The 21,412-nt window shown below is 56.2% G+C and overlaps 1 protein-coding gene across 6 annotated transcripts in view; it reads left to right on the top strand.

The window, feature by feature from the left end:
* Positions 1 to 369: 369 nt before the first annotated feature.
* The window catches only part of SMOC2 (SPARC related modular calcium binding 2), a 155,832-nt gene continuing 134,789 nt past the window's right edge, over positions 370 to 21,412 (top strand). For 4 of the 6 annotated variants that reach the window (XR_010836137.1, XM_067011163.1, XM_067011164.1 and 1 more), the window contains exon 1: positions 538 to 676. Coding sequence is in view for 5 of the 6 variants with exons in the window: in XM_067011163.1 (XP_066867264.1) it covers positions 593 to 676 (84 nt within the window). In the remaining variant the exon portion in view is untranslated. Of the gene's footprint in view, positions 677 to 21,412 lie in introns of all 6 variants that reach the window. The other 2 variants (XM_059083330.2, XM_059083331.2) reach the window with 2 other exon arrangements.

Here is a 21,412-nt window from a genome sequence, read left to right on the forward strand (position 1 = left end):
CCTGGGATGGGAGGAGGGCGAAGCGCATCTTGCGGTCGTGCCGGGAGCTCTCCGAGGGCGCGCGCGCGTTGGCGTGGGCACGCGTGTGCGTGTCCGCGTGGGAGCATTTGTGTGCGCGTGGGAGCATTTGTGTGCGCGTGGGCACGCGTGCGCGGGCGTGCAGGGAAGGAGGCAGGCACACGCAGCACCCACGGGATGCAGCGCAGCCCTGGTGGCCCCCTCTCCATCTCCTGCTCCCGCAGACCCGCGTCGGGGCGGCCCCTCGGCAGAGCGGGCGTCCGAGCCCAGCGAGCGGGGCGCGGCGGCGGGCGCGGGGGGTGGGGCTGGGGGGAGGGCGCGCGGGCGGGCGGAGGGCGGGCAGGCGGGCGGGAGGAGGATCCGGGAAGCTCGGGAGTTATTTGACAGGAGCCAGGGAAGCCGCGGAGGACGGAGGGCCACCGGGTGCCGGGAGGGCAGCTGGTTGAGTCCGGGCCGCCCGCAGCGCTGGGAGGAGGACCCCGAGCAGCCCCGCCGCCGGCTCCGCGGCCGCCGCTCCGAGCGCCGCCCTCGCCGTCCGGGGCCGAGAGCCCCGCCGGCCCCGCGCGCGGCCACCATGCTGCTTCCCCGGCTCTGCTGGCTGCCGCTGCTCGCGGGGCTGCTCCCGCGGGCGACCGCGCAGAAGTTCTCAGCGCTCACGGTGAGTCCCGGCCCGCGGGGACCTGGCGGTGGCGCCGTGCCGCCTCCTGCCCGGGTCCGGCGGGGTCCCCGGGGTGCCCTCTGGCCGAGGCGCCCAGGCACACGGGGAGCAGGTGACCCTCGGGGAGGTGGCGCCTCCTTCCGCCCGCGCGGCCGAGACAGGTGGGGCCTGGGCGGGTCGGCGGAGTGCGCGCGCGGGGCCGCGGGGGTCCCCCCGGCACGGGTGGACGGGCCGGGGGTGCGATCGGGGGTCCCGTGCCGCCCCAGCCACGGGGTTGGGCAGGGCGGAAACCAGGTCTGCGGACGAGGGCGGCCCCGGCGGGGCCTCGGCGCCCACCCGGCCCGGTGTGTTCCGGGCTCGGCTCTCGGCACGCGGCCGCGCGGACCGCGTGGCGCTCGCCTGGCGAGGGGGCCCTGCTCGTGGGCCCCGCAAGTTTCGCCTGACCCTCCCGGAGACCCTCCCTCCGTGAGCTTGGAGGAAGCAGATGGCACGACAAGTGAACATCGTCGTCCTTCCCGCTTAGAGCAGGCAGAAATTGCGGGCCCCCGGGGGCTCCGCGTCCCGCGCTGCCCCGCCCCGGGGCCCCCGCGCTGGGCGTATCGAGCGCCAGGGTCACCGCGCCGACCGCGGCGGCTTTTGCTTTCTTTGCTGCGACTTCTCGGCGGGGCCCGGCCGCCCGGCGCGCAGTGCCAAGCGCGGAGCTCCGCGCAGGGGCCGAGCCAAGCCGCCGGCCGCCGGCCGGTCCCGGGTGTCCCAGCCCCCGGCTCAAACAGACCTCGTGGGCTTGCGGTGTTTGCAAACCCATAATTAATGCAATCTGCAGAAACGAAAACATTCCACTTAAATGTGTTTTTGAACAAGTGCTTGAGAAAACACGAAGGGAGAGAGAACACCTCTGGTGGGGAGGTGGTTTTAAGTGGCCGGGGACTCGTCCTGAAGGCGTTTATTGTATCGAAAATACCGACGGGTGAGACGGGCTGTAGTCGGGTTCTGCTTTTCAGCAAAGCTCAAGCAGTCCCCGGAGCCTCTCTTTTTTTTTTTTTCCTTCCGAGCATTACCAGGAGGGAGTTAGTGAGTTCACGGTTCATACCTAAAATTCTTCTGGGGTCCCTGCCTTGTGTCTCACAAATGACTTGTAGATTAGAAACTGCTAACTGGAGCTTGAAGGAGGTTTTCACACGCTCAGCTTTCCCTGTAGAGCCTTTATCTCCGCAGAGGGCCGGTGGAACAAGACTTGCTCTATGTATCCCTGTGTCTATCCATCTATACACACAGAGGCGCCTGGACGCCCTCCCCCCACCATAGCGCATCCAAGGCCGCAGAGAAACCGAGACCACGTCTCAAAATGAGACCGCACGTTTCTTCCAGAGCTGAAGCAGCAGGTTGTCTGTGGCGGCCACAGATTTTCTGAAAGCGCCCAGAGTACACGTCAGCTGGCTGCTCCCCTCAGGGAACCTCCTGGGCTGGAAAAGCAGAATAGAGCGTTAGTTATTGGAATAACTGAAATCTCTACAGGTTTTCTTCTCTTTTCTCCCCTCCACTCTTCTTAGTTAAACATTTACTTCAAGCCCCTAGTCCTTTGACTTCCCAAGGACGCTCTCAGGAGTTCCCGGGTGGCAGTGATGCCGGCTACAGGTGCGGAAATGGTACATACGTGGCCCCCTGTGACTGTACTTCCTGAGGAAGCTTTTTGCCTTAAAACTGCTTTTGCAAATAAAGCGCTGTGCTGCTTTTGCACCCAGGAGAAAAGCTTAAAGCCACAACATATTTTGGCAAACTCTCCCTCCCCTCCCCCGCATCTAAGACATCAGGAAGTTTTGCTGACAGGCCGCGAGGGAATGTCGGAGGTGCTGGGTTTTTCTGTGGTGCTCATCTCTTTTCAGACCGTTTCCCAGTATTTGGGGATGTCTTGTTTCCAGAGCAATGGCTTTCTCTCTGCAAGATTTACATCTGATCTTTAATAAATCAGAGAGACAGCGCCCGTCCCTGGAAGACTAGCAGTGATCACTAGCGGGTCTTCTGGTGTGTGACCCCCGGGCAAGTGACTTAGCTTTCTGAATCTTCAGTGTTCTTATCTGTAAAGTGGGGATAAAGCAATACTCTCTGTTTAGCACGTTGCCGGGATTAAAGATAAGGCTTTTAGTGTACGTACCAGGCATGTGTCTGTTCTGTAATTCACCTTATTTCTGACGGCAGCCATGCCGTTGGTCCGGATGCTCTAGGTGGCTGTGTCATTCAGGTGTGGGGACACTGGCCTCACGGTGGTTCTGTCAGGGATGTGTGTGTAGAGCCCAGGGCTTTGCCCTGGGTGAGTGTGAGCTTTACCGAGGTGGATGGTGTCGGCGTGGACGGGCAAGTGAGAAAACGCGCCTGTCTGCCCCCTCCTGTTCCACCCTTTCTTCTCAGGTGGAGACGGGAAGACGCAGTGCCTCTGCGGGGTTAGAAGCTTGTTGCTGGCTTCCCTGGATGACACCTTTGTCTTCCTCTCCCTATAGTGAACCGTCTTAGTTTGGGGGACAGCGTCGCCGGAATGTGTCAGTGGGTTCGATCACCTCTGCCGCTTGCTGTTTAAGGCGAAGAGAATCTGCTTTGCTTGATAATTGTCCTTTTTTTTCCTCACCAAAGTTATTCTTCAGAAATGGCACCTTTGTGTGTTCTCCTAGGACTTTCGGAGGGTTTGCATAATCGCCTGGTCACCCGTGGGCCCCGTGTCGTTTCCAGTGAGCAGATGGTGTTGTGAAGTGTATCGACCCTTCCCGAATCTTGGGTCCCCCTCTATTTCTTCCTTCTTCTTCTAAGGCCACAGATCATGGCCATTTTTCAGGAGCACGGTTGACTTTAAAAAGCTTTCTGCTCACGGCTGAGACTAGGGAACAACGTCCAGTATAAGTCGCCTGGTTACTCGTCATTATATTCTTCAAAGATGATCACAATTCTTGCTCTGTCATAGGTGCAGTTATACCGATTTTGACGGACAGCCAGTAAACCCGGGCCTGGGCCTTTCCTTCCGGGCTCGGAGGCACAATACACCCCGTGACCCCTTCCCCAGAGGGCTGGGGAGGAGCGAGTGGGTTGATTTGAGAGCTGCCCGAGGGGAAATCTGCCCACACTTAGAACGCTGAGGCCAGCGGCTTTCCTTCTCACGAGGCTTCTGGCTACCCGAGAGGATGCTTCCCCGGTTCCTGTCCACTACCTGAGCTTTCTCTGCTCCAAGGGCACTTTGTGTGTGTTTTCTCGTTGATCTCCCAGCAGCCTAACCAGCAAGGCTCTGCCGTGTCCATGTTCCAGAGGCCCCGTTGGAGCCCCAGACGCTGCCCTGATCCAGATGCTTAGAAGTTCAACCCGAGGTTGTTTTTCTTCCCTAGGCAGGGCGGAGGGCTTCCCTGCACTGTTTGCTGGGTCTCCTCTGAGAATGGTCCAGCTCGACCCTCCCCTTCCCTCCCAGCCTGGCTGGCCTCCAGCACACGGTGAGGGCAAAGGACTTGTCGGTCGGGGAGACGTGTGCCCACGGAGTTGAAGTGGCTGTTTTCCACCCCTGTGTGTATTTGTTTGCTTTGAAAGAGAAGGAAGGAGTTGGGAAGGCAGGATTTGCTCAAATATACGTGTGACAACGTGTCATTATGGGCACCAGAGGGTCTCACGTTGACGATGTTGGTGCAAAACCGCTCCAGCTCCAGGGCGACTGGGGCCTCCCGCTCGGTGCCGTCCTCACCCACTGCCCAGGCTCTCAGGGAACGATTATGGTTTCTTTCTTCTCCCACTGCAAATGCTCTGAGTACATCTGCTGCTCTGGGAAGGCTGCGTTTCATTCATCAGCAGAAGAGGGACCACGGAGGTGGTTAAGGAAAAGGAAACTGAACATCATCAGAATTGTCCACCCTAGAAGCCCATTTACATGGCGACTAAAAACCCAAACATCTGGAGGAGTGACTTTAATTTTGATTTGAAATCAAGACCAGAAATAAAACGATAAGCAACTTCAGGCTATAACGAGATCGTGCAGTAAATGGGCATTGATCTAACCAACACAGCTTGCGATGGTTCAGAACAGAGCAGATTTCTAAGTAATTCTATATCAAAATAAGCCTTCCTGAGAGTCTGGGAATTTAGAATGAGGCTGTTATGAAGGTTGGCAGTGAAGCACTGGCGTAGAGGGCAAGGGTCACGTTTCATATTTTTGAATTAAAAGGTACACCATTCCACACATACAAGTCATAGACTTAGAGTGATGAACTTGCAGGTAGATTTTGGAATTGGACAAGAAAAATTAATAATTTTCTGAGGTCACTTATAGGAAACTAGCACTGTCACCTTTATGTTTCCCAGTTGATGGTGTGGGTCATGGCACAGGATCCCCCTATTAATATTCGTACATCTCTAGAGCTTCAATAACACTTAATGTATTGAATATTTAACTGAAGCCCCGGAGAGGAAAGGTTGCAGAAAATGAAGTCTTAGTTTCATATGGGCTAAGAAGAAATTATCCCAGAAGCAACAATCACAGGCATTCTTAGGTGGTTTTGTCGAGTCCCAGGCTGAATGTCAAAGAGCAAAGATTTGTAATAAGACACAAGTAAATAGAACCCAGTAAAAGGGTAATTCACATTTATACTGTTCATGATTGAAAAACAAGAAATTATAACTGGGAACTTGTACTAGCTGTCCAGATTTAATCAGAATTTTCAGCATGGAGGCCCTCTCGGAATGTCTAGTAACACTATAATTATATTCAGATTTTTACTATGTATGGCGTAATGTGGGATGTAAACCAATTAAACTGGCAGCGGAGGGAAGGTGAAATGTCAGTAAGTGAGCTTTTTCTTCCTTCAGCACATATCTTCCCTCTCTTTACTTCCTTCTTTCCCCTGGTCATCTTTTCCTTTATCTTTTATGCCTCTGCCCAAATCACAATGAACCCCCTTTGCTCCTCCCATGACCACTAATGTTACTCTTTCTAGTTTAGCACTAGTGAGATCCATCAGAGGCTTTCTAGTCTCTTCCCCTCACACCCTTTCCCCTGAGAGCATCTGTCGCGCCTCTGCCGCGCTCTGTCCCGGCGGCCGGCTTGCGGCAGCGGGTGGGCCACTGCGGTCACTTTAGCCCCAGCATCACGTTACCGGCCCCGTCCATCAGCAAGCCCACGCCGAGGGCAGATTTTAAAATGTTTTTGTCGTGGGGGGGGGTGGGGGGTAAAGCCAGCTCTTAAAGTTGAGGTTGCTGGCAGAGAGTCTTCCACTAATAATGAAGTCCCAGAAAGCATGACGAGTTTCGATGCACACGGTCGTCTGTGGTGTGTTTGATCCCTGGTCCAGAACACTTCAGGGTGCGTGGCAGAACCTGTTAGGCCCATTTCGTTTGGGCTGTTCTCCCATCTGCTGGGTTTTAGTCACTGCTGAAAGAACAAGTTCATCACTTTGTTGGCCCCCAAACGCTCTCGTCTACAGGTTGATCTTGCCCGAGGTGGGGTGTTTTGTGTATTTATCTTTGACTCTGTTCAGTATAATCAAGGCTCCAGGAGCAAATGGGTCCAGCCTACCTACGAGATGACAGCATGGCAGACACGAGATTTCCTTCTTGGGATTAAGAAAATCTGTCCCATTTCCCGTGGCTTTGCCTGCCCAGGTCAGGTCTATCCCATACCAGCCCCCAGCGGACTGAAAAAGACAGACCCTTCCCTAGCCCGGGCCATGGTGGCTCGTGAGGTGGGGCCTCGGGGCCTCGGAAGAAGGTGGCACCGGCTCTTGTCTGATCCAGACGTGAGTGCTGACTGCTGGGTAGTGGACCCCTTACTCCTGCCGGGGAGCCGCATTTCTCCGTTTCAATGAAAAGTGCATACGAAATGTTTTTTTATTACTCTGAGGAGTGGTGAAAAGTACATTGCCCAGTGGGAAGACTGTTGATGTTAATTTCTTCGGGCACCTTTTCAGCTGAGGGCGGTGAGATGTGCGGTTACTATGGTTACCTCTGGCGTGGCTGACCAGCCTCAGGACAGCTCTGAGCGTGTTAGGTGCCGTCGCTCTGATGCGTGGGTCACGACTGAACCCTAGTGTTGAGGTTTTTACGTGTAGTTGCTCTCTTCTCCCTTTCTTTGCTCCTATCTAACTGCTTTGGGGACCCATCTTCATCTTCGGAAGAACCTAGCGTGGACTTGCCTTTTCCTCCTTGTACCTGGTTAACTGTTTCCGGTTACTCACATAACTAACTCGGGCACAGGTTCGTCTCTCTTCACATGAACTCAATCCACATAACTGCACTTTCCTTGCCCTACGATCATTTTTCTTGTAACCTTGAGAAAAACAGCCACATGCAAAGACACGTCACAGAGCCGCCCTGGGTCCCTTGCTCAGTTTCGGACGCCACTGTGGGGTCCTTCCCTACATTACACGTCAGAGTCACACAAAGAGACGTCATAGGGCTTCCCTGGTGGCGCAGTGGTTGAGAATCCGCCTGCCGATTCGGGGGACACGGGTTCGTGCCGCGGTCCGGGAGGATCCCACGTGCCGCGGAGCGGCTGGGCCCGTGAGCCGTGGCCGCTGCGCCTGCGCGTCCGGAGCCTGTGCTCCGCAATGGGAGAGGCCACAACAGTGAGAGGCCCGCGTACCGCAAAAAAAAAAAAAAAAAAAAAAAAAAGAGACGTCATAAGATACAGTCACGCCATTGATAAGAAACGGTCTTAAGTATGGAGCAGAGAGTACAAAATAAAAATAAAACAATTCCGTCTATGCTTATCATTTTTAAAAACAATTCAAGAGATATGAATGAAGGTATCTAGCAGAATCTAGCGCATTGTCTGTTTTCAGTTGTCTGTTAATTCATTCCACAGAGCACTTGGGTCTGTGTCATCAAGAATTTAAAAAAAAAAAAAAAAAGTACATTTAAAATTAATTTAAAAACTTGACCTTTGAAAGACAGAAGTGACCGTCCTGCGGTTTTGTGGTGGCTGCAGGCTTTAAGACGGCCAAGTGAGTGGCGTTTGGGAATTTCATGGCCAGCTTTGAGGTCAGGGTTCTGGGCAGCATGGCGCCCGGTGCCTTCCTGTGACGCGACATCAGCTTTATACGGCAGGAGATCCATGCGAAGGTTTCGCTCACTCCTTCTCAGAGATCAGCCACTTAAGTGTTTACTGCCCCTGTTTTAAGGGACTGTTACCTTCTTCACAGGGAAGCGTCCGAGTCAGGGGCAGACAGACGGAGCCCAGTCCCTGTCCTGTCCACCAGCGGTCAGGGCTCCGCTCTCAGGGCCAGGACCGTCTGTGCCAGAGGGGCAGGAGCTGTCGGCCAGCCACTGTGGCTCTTGCGTTGCACGTGCTTGTGTCAGAGGAGGAGGAGAGGAAGGTCCCTTTCTCCCGTGGCACCAAACTGACCGTGACATCAGGGCCCTCGCCAAGGAAAGTCTAGGCCAGGGAGACCTTTGTCTTTGCCAAACAGATACGTGGAAAGTTTTAAACATTAAAAAGAGAGAGAATGAGAAATTCTGGTGCCCTGCACTAATGCCGTTGACTCTGGAATAAAATCTGTCATCAGGAGGGTTCTCCTTGGACCTGGGTGCACTGGAGGACCTTGCTTTGAATGCAGGCCGAGAATCATATAATCTTTAAAACTGTCGTCTACTGATGAATCAACAGTTCACATCATCTGCTTTCCTTGGGCCACGCATTTAGGTATTTAAGGAAGATCACTATGTCTTTGAAGCCCACGTGCCCTCCGTGACTCTTCTGTATCCTCCTGTCCCGACCCTTTCCTCCCAGGCCCAGTTCTGTCTTCCCGTGTTGGAGCAACTCTGAAAGTGAGGTGCCTTACGGACACCCGTGTCCCCCCCCCCCCCCCCCCCCCCGTGTCTGCCTGATCCCAATTCCCCACCCCCGCAGGTTCCCCCTCTGCTTTCTGAAGCAGGCTCCTCTTAGCTCTGGTTGCTCCACACCCTTTGATGAGCCCTCAGGACCAGACACAAGACCTCAGCAGGGGAGCGTGACCTTGCTTGATGACACTGCGGTGTGGTTGGCCCGCTTGCCCAAGTCACTTTCTGAATCTGAGGTTCACTGTTTCTTTGAAGCTTTTGAACCCGTAAGTGGTGTGTACGTGATTTCCTGTTAAAACTAGATTTGCATCCTGACCCCATTACCAGGTTGGAACTAGCCCCTCAGGCTCACATAAATCTGCTAAGCGCTCCTCCACTTCCTGTAAATGGGTTGTGGCCTGGGGACATTGAGGGATGGGCTGGGACTCACTCCCAGGAGATGAAACCGAGGGCCTTTTCTCTCTGCTGCACGATTCCCGGCACCAGGAAATATCCCCAGGGGATTTGGGTACGTGCCCCTGCCCCACCCCTCGAAGAATCAGTGACTTAAAAATCATCGAACACTACCTTGGACTCCCAAGTATGCCTCCTGTCACTCTTACTCTGTCCCGGCTCTGACACTTGGTGAAGGAAGGTCTCGCTGTCCAAGCAGCGAGGACTCAGGCAGCCCTGGTCTCCTCCCGTGCGGCACCGCGCAAGGCTGCCGTCTCCTGGGCACACGGACTTGCTCTCCCAGCACCGGCGTGAGAACATCCCGCACGCGGACCGAAACTGCAGCGTAACGCAGTAAACGGTCTTCACAGCCTGCACTTTTCTCTCGTAAAGTAGAGAGGGCCGGTTTCCGGTGCGGGTAACAGCCCTGCCAAGCCGCCCTGTTCCTTTCGTGGGTGCGTGTGTTTTAAATTTTTGCAAACCCCTCCGGGTAAGGAAAGTGAGTAAGCGCTCTGACCTGAACGTACACGTCGGCTAAGCTGTAGCTTTGCAGGGATCCGTACATGATGGGCTCGTGATCATCAGGTCTTCATTCTTCAGAGGTTTATCTTTCGGAGGGAGTTGCCAAAGCGAGATCTTTCTTTTCATTCGGAGATATAATCCAGGTGGAGTCACGAATCCCTTTCTTTGCGCCCGTGGCATCTCTCCGCCGTTTACACCCGGCTTGAGACGCAGGTGTGGCTCCAGAGGAAGCGCCTCTTCCTACTGTTCCCTCGCAGGCCACACGGGGGCGCCCGAGAGCGGCCTGCTCCGCCGGGGCGGGCGGGCGGGCGGGCGGGCGGGGATCGGCGGGTGGGCTCGGGCCCCACCCCCCGCAAAGCTTCTGCCACTGGACGACTTTCGTCGCCACTGAGCCTGGGTTCAGGCGCCACGTTCAACTTTCCAGTGTTAGAGGTTTGACTCATGATGCAGGGACACTAAATTAGGGAATTAACAACCAAGGGACGTTTTTTATTTGAGGTTTCCAGCAACTTTCTTTGGAAGTCTGGGAGATGCAGGTTAAATTCAGGGCGATTACTCAAACACCAGGTAAGAGTGCTGTGTCCCCGGGGCAGGATTTTGGCTTTAATAAATGAAGCCAGGAGAGGTGTCCCATTGGGCTGTCTGCTGGGCCCGGCTGCCGGCAGATGCAGTTCCCTTTCTGCTGCAAGATCTGGTCACTTAGTGAAAGGATTTTATTTAAGGCAGTGGCTTCCCTTACTTGTAGGCTAAATTAATATTGTATTTCAGCGTTCTTCGGGGATGGACGTTCTCAGACATGTCCATTTTATGATGGATTTTAACCCGAAAGAACATTAACTGCAGAAAATCAACAGTCTGTGCTCAGGCTTTCAAAGCCTCACTTCCAGCAGAGCCTTTTCCCAGTAAAATCTGCAAACTCTGGGGGAAGGCTCTGGGGAGGTGCGCCCCGGCCCCGCTTCCCTCCGACACCTTCTTACCGACCTCTGGCCAGAAACCATTTACATTTCTTTGCATCCGAAGATCTGAAGGCGGTTTAAAAATCCTAATTGACCCCATTCAAATTCTCACCAACGTTCCCTCTCCTTGCCTCCTTTCGGCCGCTGTTTTCTTCCCTTGTTCTTTTTTTACATGACAGAGGAAGGCCAGCCTCACTGCCTGCAGCGGTGGCTGCAGGTCGCCCCGCGGACTGATGTCTAAAGGTTGGGGGGAGGGGCCACGCCCATGTTCTGAGGTCCCTTGGCCGCTGTGACCTCTTCAGAACCTGGCGCTTATTTCCAGGCTCAGCCCGGCCTCGCCGTGGTCCCCGTGTCTATGAGGGGGACTCGGGGAGCCGGCAGGTGACGCTGGGCCCCAGAGGCTTCCTGGGACTCCGGGGGGCCTGGACGCCTGGCACCGCCCGTCTGCCCCCAGATGGCAGCACGGTGGCGTGGACACATCCTGGACGCTCTGTCCTGTCCCCGAGTGTGGAATCCTCGGTGTGGGCGCACGTGTAGTGTCCCCCGAGCGCTGAGGTCAGGAAGTGGGCTGTGGGCTTAGGCCTGGGGAGGGGCCCCCCTCAGGCCTTTCTTCCTGGGGGGCTGTTGCCATGTCAGCTCTGGTGCTCTTCTGATCCAACCCCCGAATTTAACAACAAAGGGTACAAGAATTTCATTGGCCAGGAAACGGCAGAGAGCTAGTTAACCTCTCTGTCTCTCCTTCTCTGTGTGTCTCTGTCTCTGTCTCTCTCCAGCTCCCCAGGCTTTCCTACAGCCTTGCCCGGCGTGCAGCTGGTCGCTCTCAGCCGGCCTCACCCTTCGTCTGCGCTGTGACCCGGCCCGGCGGCCTCCCGCCCACGCCAGGGAGCTCGGGTCTCCAGTCAGGGCAGGGAGGACAGAGAGGCCCGAGGACTGGGCCTCAGTGAAGTGAAGGGTCTGAGAAAATACGTAAATTAACCCAGAACTTGACTCAAAACCAAATTCTAACTTTAAAAAAAAAATTACAAATGGTGTTTTTTTCCACTTTTTCTCCTTTAATACTACTTTCTGGGTTTTCCAGTTTCACTGAGCGCTCAAAACAGCCCTCTGTACCTTTGCAGCCCTGAGATCCAAGCTCTCAGGACGCAGCATCCCTCGCTGTCTCGGAATTCCCAAGGGAGAGCAGCGGACGGGGGTTGGAGGTCTGCCCGTGGGGCGCCCAGCTGTGCCTGAGGGCGGGCGCAGGTAGCTGACTCATCGGTCAGCCCAGCGCTCCACCAGTTTGCTTTTGGGATTCCCTAACGCACATCCTGGGGAATGGAGGGGCTTTGATGGAGAAAAGGTAAACAAGAGCGCCGTGAAACGTGTAAGTGAAATCATCGTTCGGCACTCGGACTGTCTGGACGTGCTCGGAGGAGTGATGGACCGGACCTCTCAGCTGGGTGCCCGTCGCTGGCAAACAGGTCACTGTCCAGCGTCATGCGTCCTTTTGTCCAGCAGACGCAGCAATGGACAAGGGTTGGGGCCAGTGTCCAGATGTCACTGTCAGAAATGTGGCCCAGAAGGTGGCTCTCAGCTGAGCCCTGAGGTCTGGGAGGCAGCCAGGGGCGTGGGAGGGTGCTGAGAGCATCCTGTGCAGAGGACCACCCACCAGACAGGTGGGGGCCTCATTCGGGGCCCTGGAAGGATGCAGGGGGTGAGCGGAGCCTGAAGGGCCCTGAGGAGGAGGGCTGGGTAGCCAAGAGGAGCCTTCCAGGGTGTCAGTGCAGGCAGACTCCTGGAGCAGCCCTGACGCCGGACGCGGGGGGCGGGCAGGTGGTGTCGGTGTGACGCACGCCAGACGCGGGGCCGGCTGGTGGTGCGGGTGTGACGCACGCCGGACGTGGTGCGGGTGTGACGCACGCCGGACGCGGCGCGGGCTGGTGGTGCGGGTGTGACGCACGCCGGACGCGGCGCGGGCTGGTGGTGCGGGTGTGACGCACGCCGGACGCGGGGCGGGCTGGTGGTGCGGGTGTGACGCACGCCGGACGCGGGGCGGGCTGGTGGTGCGGGTGTGACGCATGCCGGACGCGGCGCGGGCTGGTGGTGCCGGTGTGACGCACGCCGGACGCGGGGCGGGCTGGTGGTGCGGGTGTGACGCACGCTGGGCGGGGGGCGGGCTGGTGGTGCGGGTGTGACGCACGCTGGGCGGGGGGCGGGTGTGACGCTGGGCGAGGAGGCCCTCAGCCTTTCCAGCTGTTCCGTTGACTCGTCTTTACTGCAAGGCCATGTTCTCTCCTCCACCCACACCCTGGACGGGAACCGGGCAGCTGACTTGGGGCTGGTATATGAGTTTTCCTTAAAACGTGAAAGAAGTACACGGCGAACTTTGTGACAGGCGGCAGTCTCCCCCTGAGAAGGTGCAGCTGTGCCGGGGGCCCGTCGGTGCTGGAAGGTCCAATGGGCGTCCCACCACGCGGAGGGACCAAGGGCGGTGGGCGTGCTTCCTCCGGTGATGTCCTCCCTCGTGCTGACCTCCGTCGGGTTGGCCTCGTTTGAATTGGCAGCAAAGCCAGGCAGCCTGGTGCCAGATCAAGGTGAGATGGGAGAGAGAAGCCTCATCACTTTTTCAGAACAGGGCCTTGGAATCTGGGGCGACAGGTACAGTGGATCAGAGGAAGGGTGAGGCTTCCTGGGAGAAGAGCAGAGATTAGGTGCCCTGAGCGCGGTGGGAACGGCTGGGCCCGGGGGAGGAGCTGGCGACAAGCAAGGGGCCTTTAACAGCCCACGTGGGGGCCAGGCAGGGAGGTCATCACGAAGTCAAGTTAACGAGCATTGTCTTCAGAGTTCTGCCTGCGAGACGTGCGCTCAGGAAAATAAAAGTGAAACTAAGGCAACAGGAATTGTAAGAAGACCCGACCAGGGGCACGATTACACACGTGAACGTAATGTGGCTATTTTTCCACGTCATGCTGGAACTTTTTCATCTGGGCAGACGGTACAAAATTCGTAAGAGTGGTGCCCCTCCTGGACGGCCTCGGTCTCCTGGGATTTCCCCCGTCACTCAGCCCCACTTGCGAGCTGTCGTAACCTGTGCTCTCCCGTGGGGTGTTGAGTGGGGTAGATGCTTAAACACTTTGAACCAAAGCATGCGATGCTTTGAGTTAACCGCATCCCAGGAACCCAAACCTCAGAGCAAACGCAGCCACCGCGTGCCCGCCGCCTCCACGGCCAGTCTTTCAGGGAAGCTGCGTCCTGGGTGAGCCTGGAGGCCTGGGGACTGAGACAGGCAGTGACAGTGGCCCTCCCGTGGGACTCGCTAAATGACAGTGATTCATTCCCTGTGTTTGCCTCTGAATTATAAAGTGACCCGGAGACACCGTTTGTAGAGACGCAGGGTGCTGGATTCCAGTCTCACGTATGTGGTTGAAATCACCGTCTCACAGCACTGCGGTGGCCGGGGACACGTCTCGCGGCCGCCTCGGAGAGCCCTGTGGGACGGGGGTGGGGTGGCAGTCTGGCCTCTGCTCCCGGAGCCCGAATCCCCTCAGGGTGTTGCTGGGACTCCGTCTGGACAGTAAGCCTGGCGGAGGGAAGGCGCTGGCTTTTCCAGAAGCTTTGGTTTTCCAGAAGCTCTCTCCGCTTCCCTATAGTCTAAGAGGAGCATCCCTGATCTGTTTCGTCTCATTGTAGCTGTTCCTGGCTCCCTTGCCTCGGGTTTGCTGTCCTTCTCTGATAGACACTGTAGGTCCTGTCATGGGACACACTCGCATGTGGGATTTAGGACAACTCGGGCCTCTAGGACGTGTTTGGAAAAGACTGGAGGAACCTTGTGATGATGAAGTCCTGCAGGTGTGTCCCAGAGACAAGGACGTCGCGGCTCTGGTGCAGGAGGACGCCTCGCGGCGGCCCCGTCTCTGGTCCTCAGAGGTGACTAGCGGTCACAGCACGAGGACTTCTCCGGCCTCCCCGGGGGGCGGTGGTCTCACGGCGCCCACCCATCCCGGGGGTCTGGGGCTCTGGGGCCACCACTCTGGTTGTGATGGCTGGATCTGCGCATCCCGGAGGATTGGGGGAGCCACGGGCTCAGCCTCCTGTGCTGCAGGAGGCAGGCTGTCCTCTTCTGTCACCACAGAAGACCCAGGCAGACCCAGGCTGCCCTGGTCACCTTGTCCCCCCTGGGGCTCTGGCAGAGAGTCCGGTTCCCGGGAGGGAAGCAAGGCCCCGGGCTGGACCAGCCCCCCCAGGAGCCCTCCCCACGCCTGGCTCTTCTCGGCATGGAGGTGCCACGTGCCGTCCCTCCTGCTGCAGCCTCGCCCGACGCCTACAGCGAGCCTGTGCTTTGTGGGCCTTTGCTCGCTTTTGCCCCTCGCTCTCCACAAACACCAGCTCTTTCTCCAGGAGGCCCTCCTGACCCTGTGGTCGGTCAGGCCAACTCCACGTGGAGGGGCAGAAAGCCAGGGGTATTCAGGTATGTGTATTATTATTACTCTTCTCCTCTTACAACTAAGAGCTGATTCGTTGGGTGCAGCTTGGGGCTCAGCACGAGGCAGCCGTTTCACTTAGGGAGCTTGCGAAGGGCTTCCGCTGCCGTGGTTGGTAGCGTGGAGATCAGGGTGGAGGTGACGTTTCCTGCGTCCAGGGCCTCGTTCGCAGTGACCCCCCCCCCGCCCCCCCGTGCTGACTCCTGCCCCTCTGCTCCCCATGCAGTGGGCGCTCAGTTCTTTCCATTTTGCAGATGAGGGAGTTGGGACACGGATGATTAAGAGAAGTGCCGCGTGGGCTGGGTTAGCTCCCGGCACGAGGGCTCATGTAAGAAGGTGCTCTCAGCTCAGGTTCTGTGTGAGTGAGGCACTCAGGCCAGAGGCTCGAGCCTGGCCGCCACGGCCAGAGTGTCTGTGTGTCTGTGGCTGATTCCACTGGGTCCTCGGGCGAGGACTCTGGGTCGTGGGTGGGAGGCTCGCTGCGGCGTTTGCAGGGAACATTCCCCAAAGGGATCCTTGGAAGATAAGTTCTTGGAATTAGTCACATGTCAGACGACCCCGGGAGGGCTGTGGGCGCCGTGGACCTGTGGCTGGGCCCTGGGTCGGGGGTGTCTGCTGTCAGGGTGTTTGCCTAGGGGGTGTCCTGGCGGGAGCAGCCCTGAGTCAGGGTGGGGCTCTCCCGGGCTGTTCCTCCCTGTCGTCTCGTCTCCTGGTGTCCGAGTCACACGTAGCTTTCAAATGGCAGGTGTTTGGCTTTTATTGTCTTGATTGATCCATGTTTCTCTCACCGAGATTTTAAACTCTTTAGAGACCCTTTGAAGATACCTTTTAATTAATTGCAAATAAGATAAAATTCACTCTGATTTACTGATAGCACAGAAGATTTTCTCAGGTGCACTTAACTTGCCTCAAACTTAGAAGGCTACACCCGTGCGATGCGTGCTTGAGATGCGTACAGTGAAAAGCCCCAGGACTCCTCAAATGGAATAACCCCTGAACTCCAGTGCCCCAAGCAGTTTCTTAGGAGGAAATGATGGGATCTCCTTCTCAGGAGACTGGGGAATCAGAGGGAGCTTTTGGGGGTCTGTTCATTTTATAAGGAGAACTCTGAGAACCCTGCAGCCCAGGTGTCTGGACTCCGCTTCACCCGATTTCTGACACCCGCCTCTGCTGGCTGCATATCTAAAGTGAAATTTCATGCCAGATTTGAACAAAAATGATCTCAGCATCTAAATCTTCCTCGTGTCTTACATTCATTATTATAAAGAACTGATTTTGGTGGAAACGTGGTGATAGACAGCAACACTACTGTTTAAAATTAAAAGATGCAAAATATCGTGAATGTCATTGTGGCTTTTCTTTGGCTGAAACGTTGGTTATGTGACGAAGTAGTGACCTGTGTGCCCTGGTGGACATGAGGAGGGGCTGGAGGAGCCCCTCGGACCCTGGTTCCGACTCTACGAGCCCTGCACGTGCCCCCAAGATGCCTTACGCGGTGAGTGGTTGAAAGGATAAGGAAAACTTAACTGCATCGCCGATGCCGTTGAGCCCACAGTGAATTTCAAAGAATTCCTTTAGGATCTTAGGCACTTTTTAGAGGAGACCTCAAAACAAGGTATGCAGGATAGCTTTCAGGTGCCTCCCCTTCACTGGAAGCAAAGTAAGGTTCAATCTGGTGGCTTTTCATTTGGCTGTTGTGCTACACGTCTAATGCTTTCTTTCGATGTTTAGTAAGAAGCTGATGTTGAGTTTCAGTGCAGTTGCAAGCATTTTGGATGTCAACTAAAATCTTTGCTGTAGTAGCACCTTTAATGCAGTAGAATCTGTACCTTTAATTCCACAGAATCCATCTTTACCCGGAGACCTACCGTTCTCATCGTTAAACTGGGTACATTAGCAAATAGCAGACACGGCCGGTGGGAGGCTAGGCAAGAGGTGTTGGAAACACACCCCGTCCCGTGACATTGACTCTCCTCGCGTGTATACGGTGCTCAGGCCGTCCTCCTGTTTGCCAGCTGCTGGTACTGGAAGCTGCGATGTCCCAGGTCCAGGACGTGATAGGCATTGAGATGACACGTCGGTTTCTCGGAAAGGTGGTCCTACTAGCCGCCACCCGCCCCTGCTTCCTCTCGCCTCGGCTCGGCTCCCCTTACAGACGATCCTGTGGCAGTTGTGGTCCAGTTGACCGAGAGGCCTGAGCTGGGCCCCGCCCACACCCACTACTCCTCTGGTTTCCCCCTTCACTGCAGGCACTTCTCTGTTGCCTGAGTGACACGGGTCCCCAGAGCCCATCAGGGTAGCCTGCTTCTTGGGTGACCTAGGGATCCAGTGCCCTGAAGTGCAGTGAAGCTGGTGCTGACCGACCTGTGATCGGCTGTCCTCGGGGAAGCGTGGCTCTGCCGTGAGCCACGAGCGCACTGGCGTCTGTGGATTGAGTGGCCCTTCCTGGGCGAGGTGCGGCTCCCTCCGTCCCAGGCCCTGCCCGGGTGGCCTTGCTTTGGAGGTTTGGGGCTCCTCCGGCTCTCCGCTAGGGCAGTGGGCCCCGTCCTCCCCCCCAGCGGGTCCCTCGTGGCCCCGGCCTCGTCTGCCCCGTCCAGTCGTGCTGCTGGAGACACACGAGGCTCCCACTGGGGCTCTGATGACCGACTGCGGTGCCCACCGGGGACGGCAGGGCGGAGGCGTGGATGGTGGGCTCAGAGGACGTGGGAGGAAAAGGCTCGGCTGAAGAGGCGCCGGTGTGGGACGTGACCCGAGCCCAGGTGCTCTCCGGTTGTCTTGTCCGCTCGGGCCGTGGTGTCCTGACACTGTGAGGGACCGAGAGCAGCAGGTACCCTTGGAGAAGGGCCGGGTGGGTGATGGGGAAGTAGGAGAAACTGATACTGCTGCAGGAGCCAGATTCAGAGACCTCGTGGTAGGTTACCTGTAATACTAAAAAGGCCCCCATGCTCATTTGAGGGCGCTCTTTGAGTCCCGTTCCCGCGGAAGGCAGACGTGGGTCCCCGGGGACGTGTGCTTCTGAGTCCTCGTGTCCTGAGGGGGTCACCACCGCCCTCCCCGTCCTCCCAGGCCTCAGGTTCTCTGCCCTTAAAATACTCCACTGACCCAAACCAGAAAACAGAAAATATCGAAACGCAGGGGGAAGCGATCTGCATAATATTAAATAATGTGCCCCTTTTCTCCCCGTATATTTACCGTAAGGACAATCTCATTTTAGCACGTGGAGACGTTCGTGTGAAGACACCGAAGCTGAGGATGCTTTGCGGTTCTCGGCGGAATGGAACAGGGTCAGCGGTTGAGGTGGCGCTCTGTTGACCCTTCTGCGTTCTAGCGTACGGGACGAGTGTTCCCTAGTGATCTAAAGGGGAAAGCCGTGATTTCGGGGGGGTTGAGAGGTTACTGAGATCCGGTAGTTTGGTTTTTCCGTTTGATGCGTGTAGACGGGTGAAGGCATTTGATGCGAGAATACGAAGGAACGTGAGGACCTGGGGAAGGAATGTGGCCCCAGGAGGAGGTAAACTTGATGAAATGCAGTGAGGTGTCTGGACAGGGATGAGGAAGATTAACGTCCTTCTGGATAATATCCTGCACCCCGGGAAAGCACCAGCCCGAAAACTGTTGTCTCTCTGAGCACGTCTCGGACGACCTCAGGACACGGCAGAGGGCCGGGCGGGGCTCCAGGGCTGTGCTCGGTTGGCGTCACCGGAGGGGGTGGCGTGGGGCTCGGGAAGGAGACTCCCCGTGGTGGGGCCGGCGGCGAAACAGAGCTGGGATTGGGTTCTGCTGTGCGTCAGTTTGTCCCTGGTGTTTAAAACCTGCTTCCACGTTGATGACAGCCCCGGAGGCTGGCCCTGCGGCAATTCCTTCCTAGACAATTAACTGTCACATGTCCAAAATCCCCCCACAGGGCCGCCGTCCAGGGCCGTCTGGGTGTCTTATTGTCATTGTGGAGCAATGACAGTTTCTCCAAGAGGGAAACCAACACCTGGGGGACGGTTAGCACGTGACCGGCTCAGACACCATCAGTTCTGTGAATACTCCGTTCTCATTGTTTTCTAACCTGCCTATTCCACGTAGGGTTCAGAAGCCCAAGTGCCAGATATCACTGGCACGGTGTACCCAGCAGCCACAAGCAGACGGACCTGCAGAGACCCTGTATCCACCCTGTAACACTCTTACACACTGATGGTTGAACTTGTAAGGAGTCATAGTTTGCAGGTCTCCAGACTCCCCTCAGGACCGTACTAGTGAACTGTATTCTACCATCGTAGAAAAGGTACCTCTGGGATAATTGCGTGTTAAGGAGAATCGTTTGGGAAAAGAATAAAGAGCGTGAAAGCACCAGAGAGTGAAATTCCAGATAAGCTCCCCAGAAGCCTGAGGTCTCTTCAGGCTAATCCCAAGACGGGTTAGCTGCCGTCCTGCGGTCAGGTCACCAAGACCCTGAAGGGTGCCGTGGTCTGCATAGACGGCTTGAGGACCGCTGTCCCGAGGAGGTCGAGGGCTCCAAAGCCCACAGGAAAGCCCGGCCCAAAGGGTGGGCTGCTTGTCTCTGGAAGATGCCCTCCCCATCACTGCATTTATCGGCACTAGCCGCCCCCAGCACAGGAAGGGGACCTACCAGCTTGCCAGTGTCTTGCCGCCTCATTTATTCTGCAGAGAAGTAAGCTGTTTGCCAGAGCTTCAACACGCTCATTCTTTTCTTTTTTTAATAAAAATGATTTTCCCCTTGGGTTTATGTACTTTTTACTCAGGAAAAAGCAGGCATAAGTCCGGCAGCTCTCCCTTTCTGGAGTCTTTTTAAAAAAATTCTTTTGGTTCCTGACCGAAGGCCAGCTTGCTCTTAACTTCTGGACGCTTCCGAGTCCCCCCCAGAAGTGCTGGGCTCCCCGTGGAGAGATGTGCTCCAGTTGTCGAGGTTCAGGTGCTGCTGGGCCGTCAGCTGAAAGAGGGTTTCTGGTCAGTGCCACCGGGGGCAGAGGGTCACTCGGCTGCCGGTGGGCCGGCGACCTCATGGCTTTGTGAGCTTTAAAAACCGCACTCGTGGCTCACCTCGACGTTCTTTGTTCAGAGGACATGTTCTGTGAAGCCTGATATGAAATGAGATGCAGTTGGGGTCCTTGGGAAAGTGGGGTGCCCCCCGAAGCCAGCGGCCTGGGCTGAATTCGGGGCCTGTGGTGTCGGTGGGCAGTGGCTGAAAGGACCTCTGGGCAGCGTTGGAGGGAAGGGTGGACGTGACCGTGACCGGGTCACCACCTGCTGGATCTGTGGACCAGGAGGCCACTTTTCTCATTCAGAGCCAGGGAACCAAAGTCTGGAGGAGAAAGCATGGTTTTCGGGTCCTGTGCACACGCCCTGTGTGCGCTTCCGGCCTTTGTCCCGAGGATGGACGCTTCACCCCTGGATGCGGGCGCACATGCCCTGTTCACCCCTGTGTGGGTGAGGCTCCCACAATCCCCTGTGGCTGCAGCCTTCCATCCTGAGCCAAAGCTTCAAACCGAATAGGACTTCTGTCTCTTCCGCGTGCGTCTCGTGGCAGGTGAACTAGGCTCAGCACACCTCGTTGTGAACAGTTGTGTTTTACTTTCAGATGCCCCTCTCCTGAGTTTATTCGGACCTTTCCTGTGGACCAGGGATGCTTTTCCTTTTGATCTGCTGAGCATGGTATTATTCTTATTTAGACTTTTCTTAAATTCAACGTGACGCCTGTTAACGTGAAAGGATTTACTGTGTATGTAATGAAACTACAGCAAAAAGTTGTAAACTAGTCTGTGTTTCTGAGGAAGCACCACTAAGGATGCGTTTTTTGTTGTTTGGTGGATGCGGTTCATTAGTAATTATTCCTGAAAACCGCTCCAGGAAGCTGGTGGGTTTGCAGCCTTTGACGTTCCCTGGCTTAACTAAGACACTCCGTGAACCGGTATCAACAACACGGAACAAAATAAGGAGCTGGAAACAACATGCCTGGAATACTGACCCGTGTTTGTCTCCAGGCAGATAAATGAGAAGCTCTAGGGCTTTCACGCCCCAGGGGCTGACGCGTGAGGTCAGGGCCCTGAGGGTCCTGCCGTGATTCTGGGAGCCAAGGGCCTGCAGGGAGGGCCGCCACTGAAAGCGCTGAGTGTTGATGCTGATGGTGAACTTGCCCGACGGCAAAACCCATTTCTGCGTCACAGGCTAAATGCTTCCCAGGTGCTATATTGACATTGTAACAAGTCAAGCAGTTTTATTGATGATTCTGCTTTTCTGTGTCTCAGAAGGAAACCGTAGTCATAAATAGCTGTAACAGTCAAGTCTCATAAGTTAGCGTGTTGTGCTCATTGCGTAAGTCGGGTCTGGCTGCCGTTCCCTGGTGGGCCTGCTCGCCCCTGGGCTGGGGCTTCGGCTGCTCCAGGACCAGAGCAGGAACAGGGCAGCCCCCAGGCCTCCCAGGGGCCAGGCTTCCTTTCCCGAACTGTGGGCTGGCTCTTCTGCGGCCCGACTGCTAGAAGGATCTTATCCCAGGATGAGAGCTGTGTCTTCCAGGGTTTGTCTCTGCTGACTCCCTGCCTTATTCTGTCATAAATCCCGGA

Source organism: Kogia breviceps, chromosome 13 (assembly GCF_026419965.1).
Source record: "Kogia breviceps isolate mKogBre1 chromosome 13, mKogBre1 haplotype 1, whole genome shotgun sequence".
NCBI lineage: Eukaryota > Metazoa > Chordata > Mammalia > Artiodactyla > Physeteridae > Kogia > Kogia breviceps.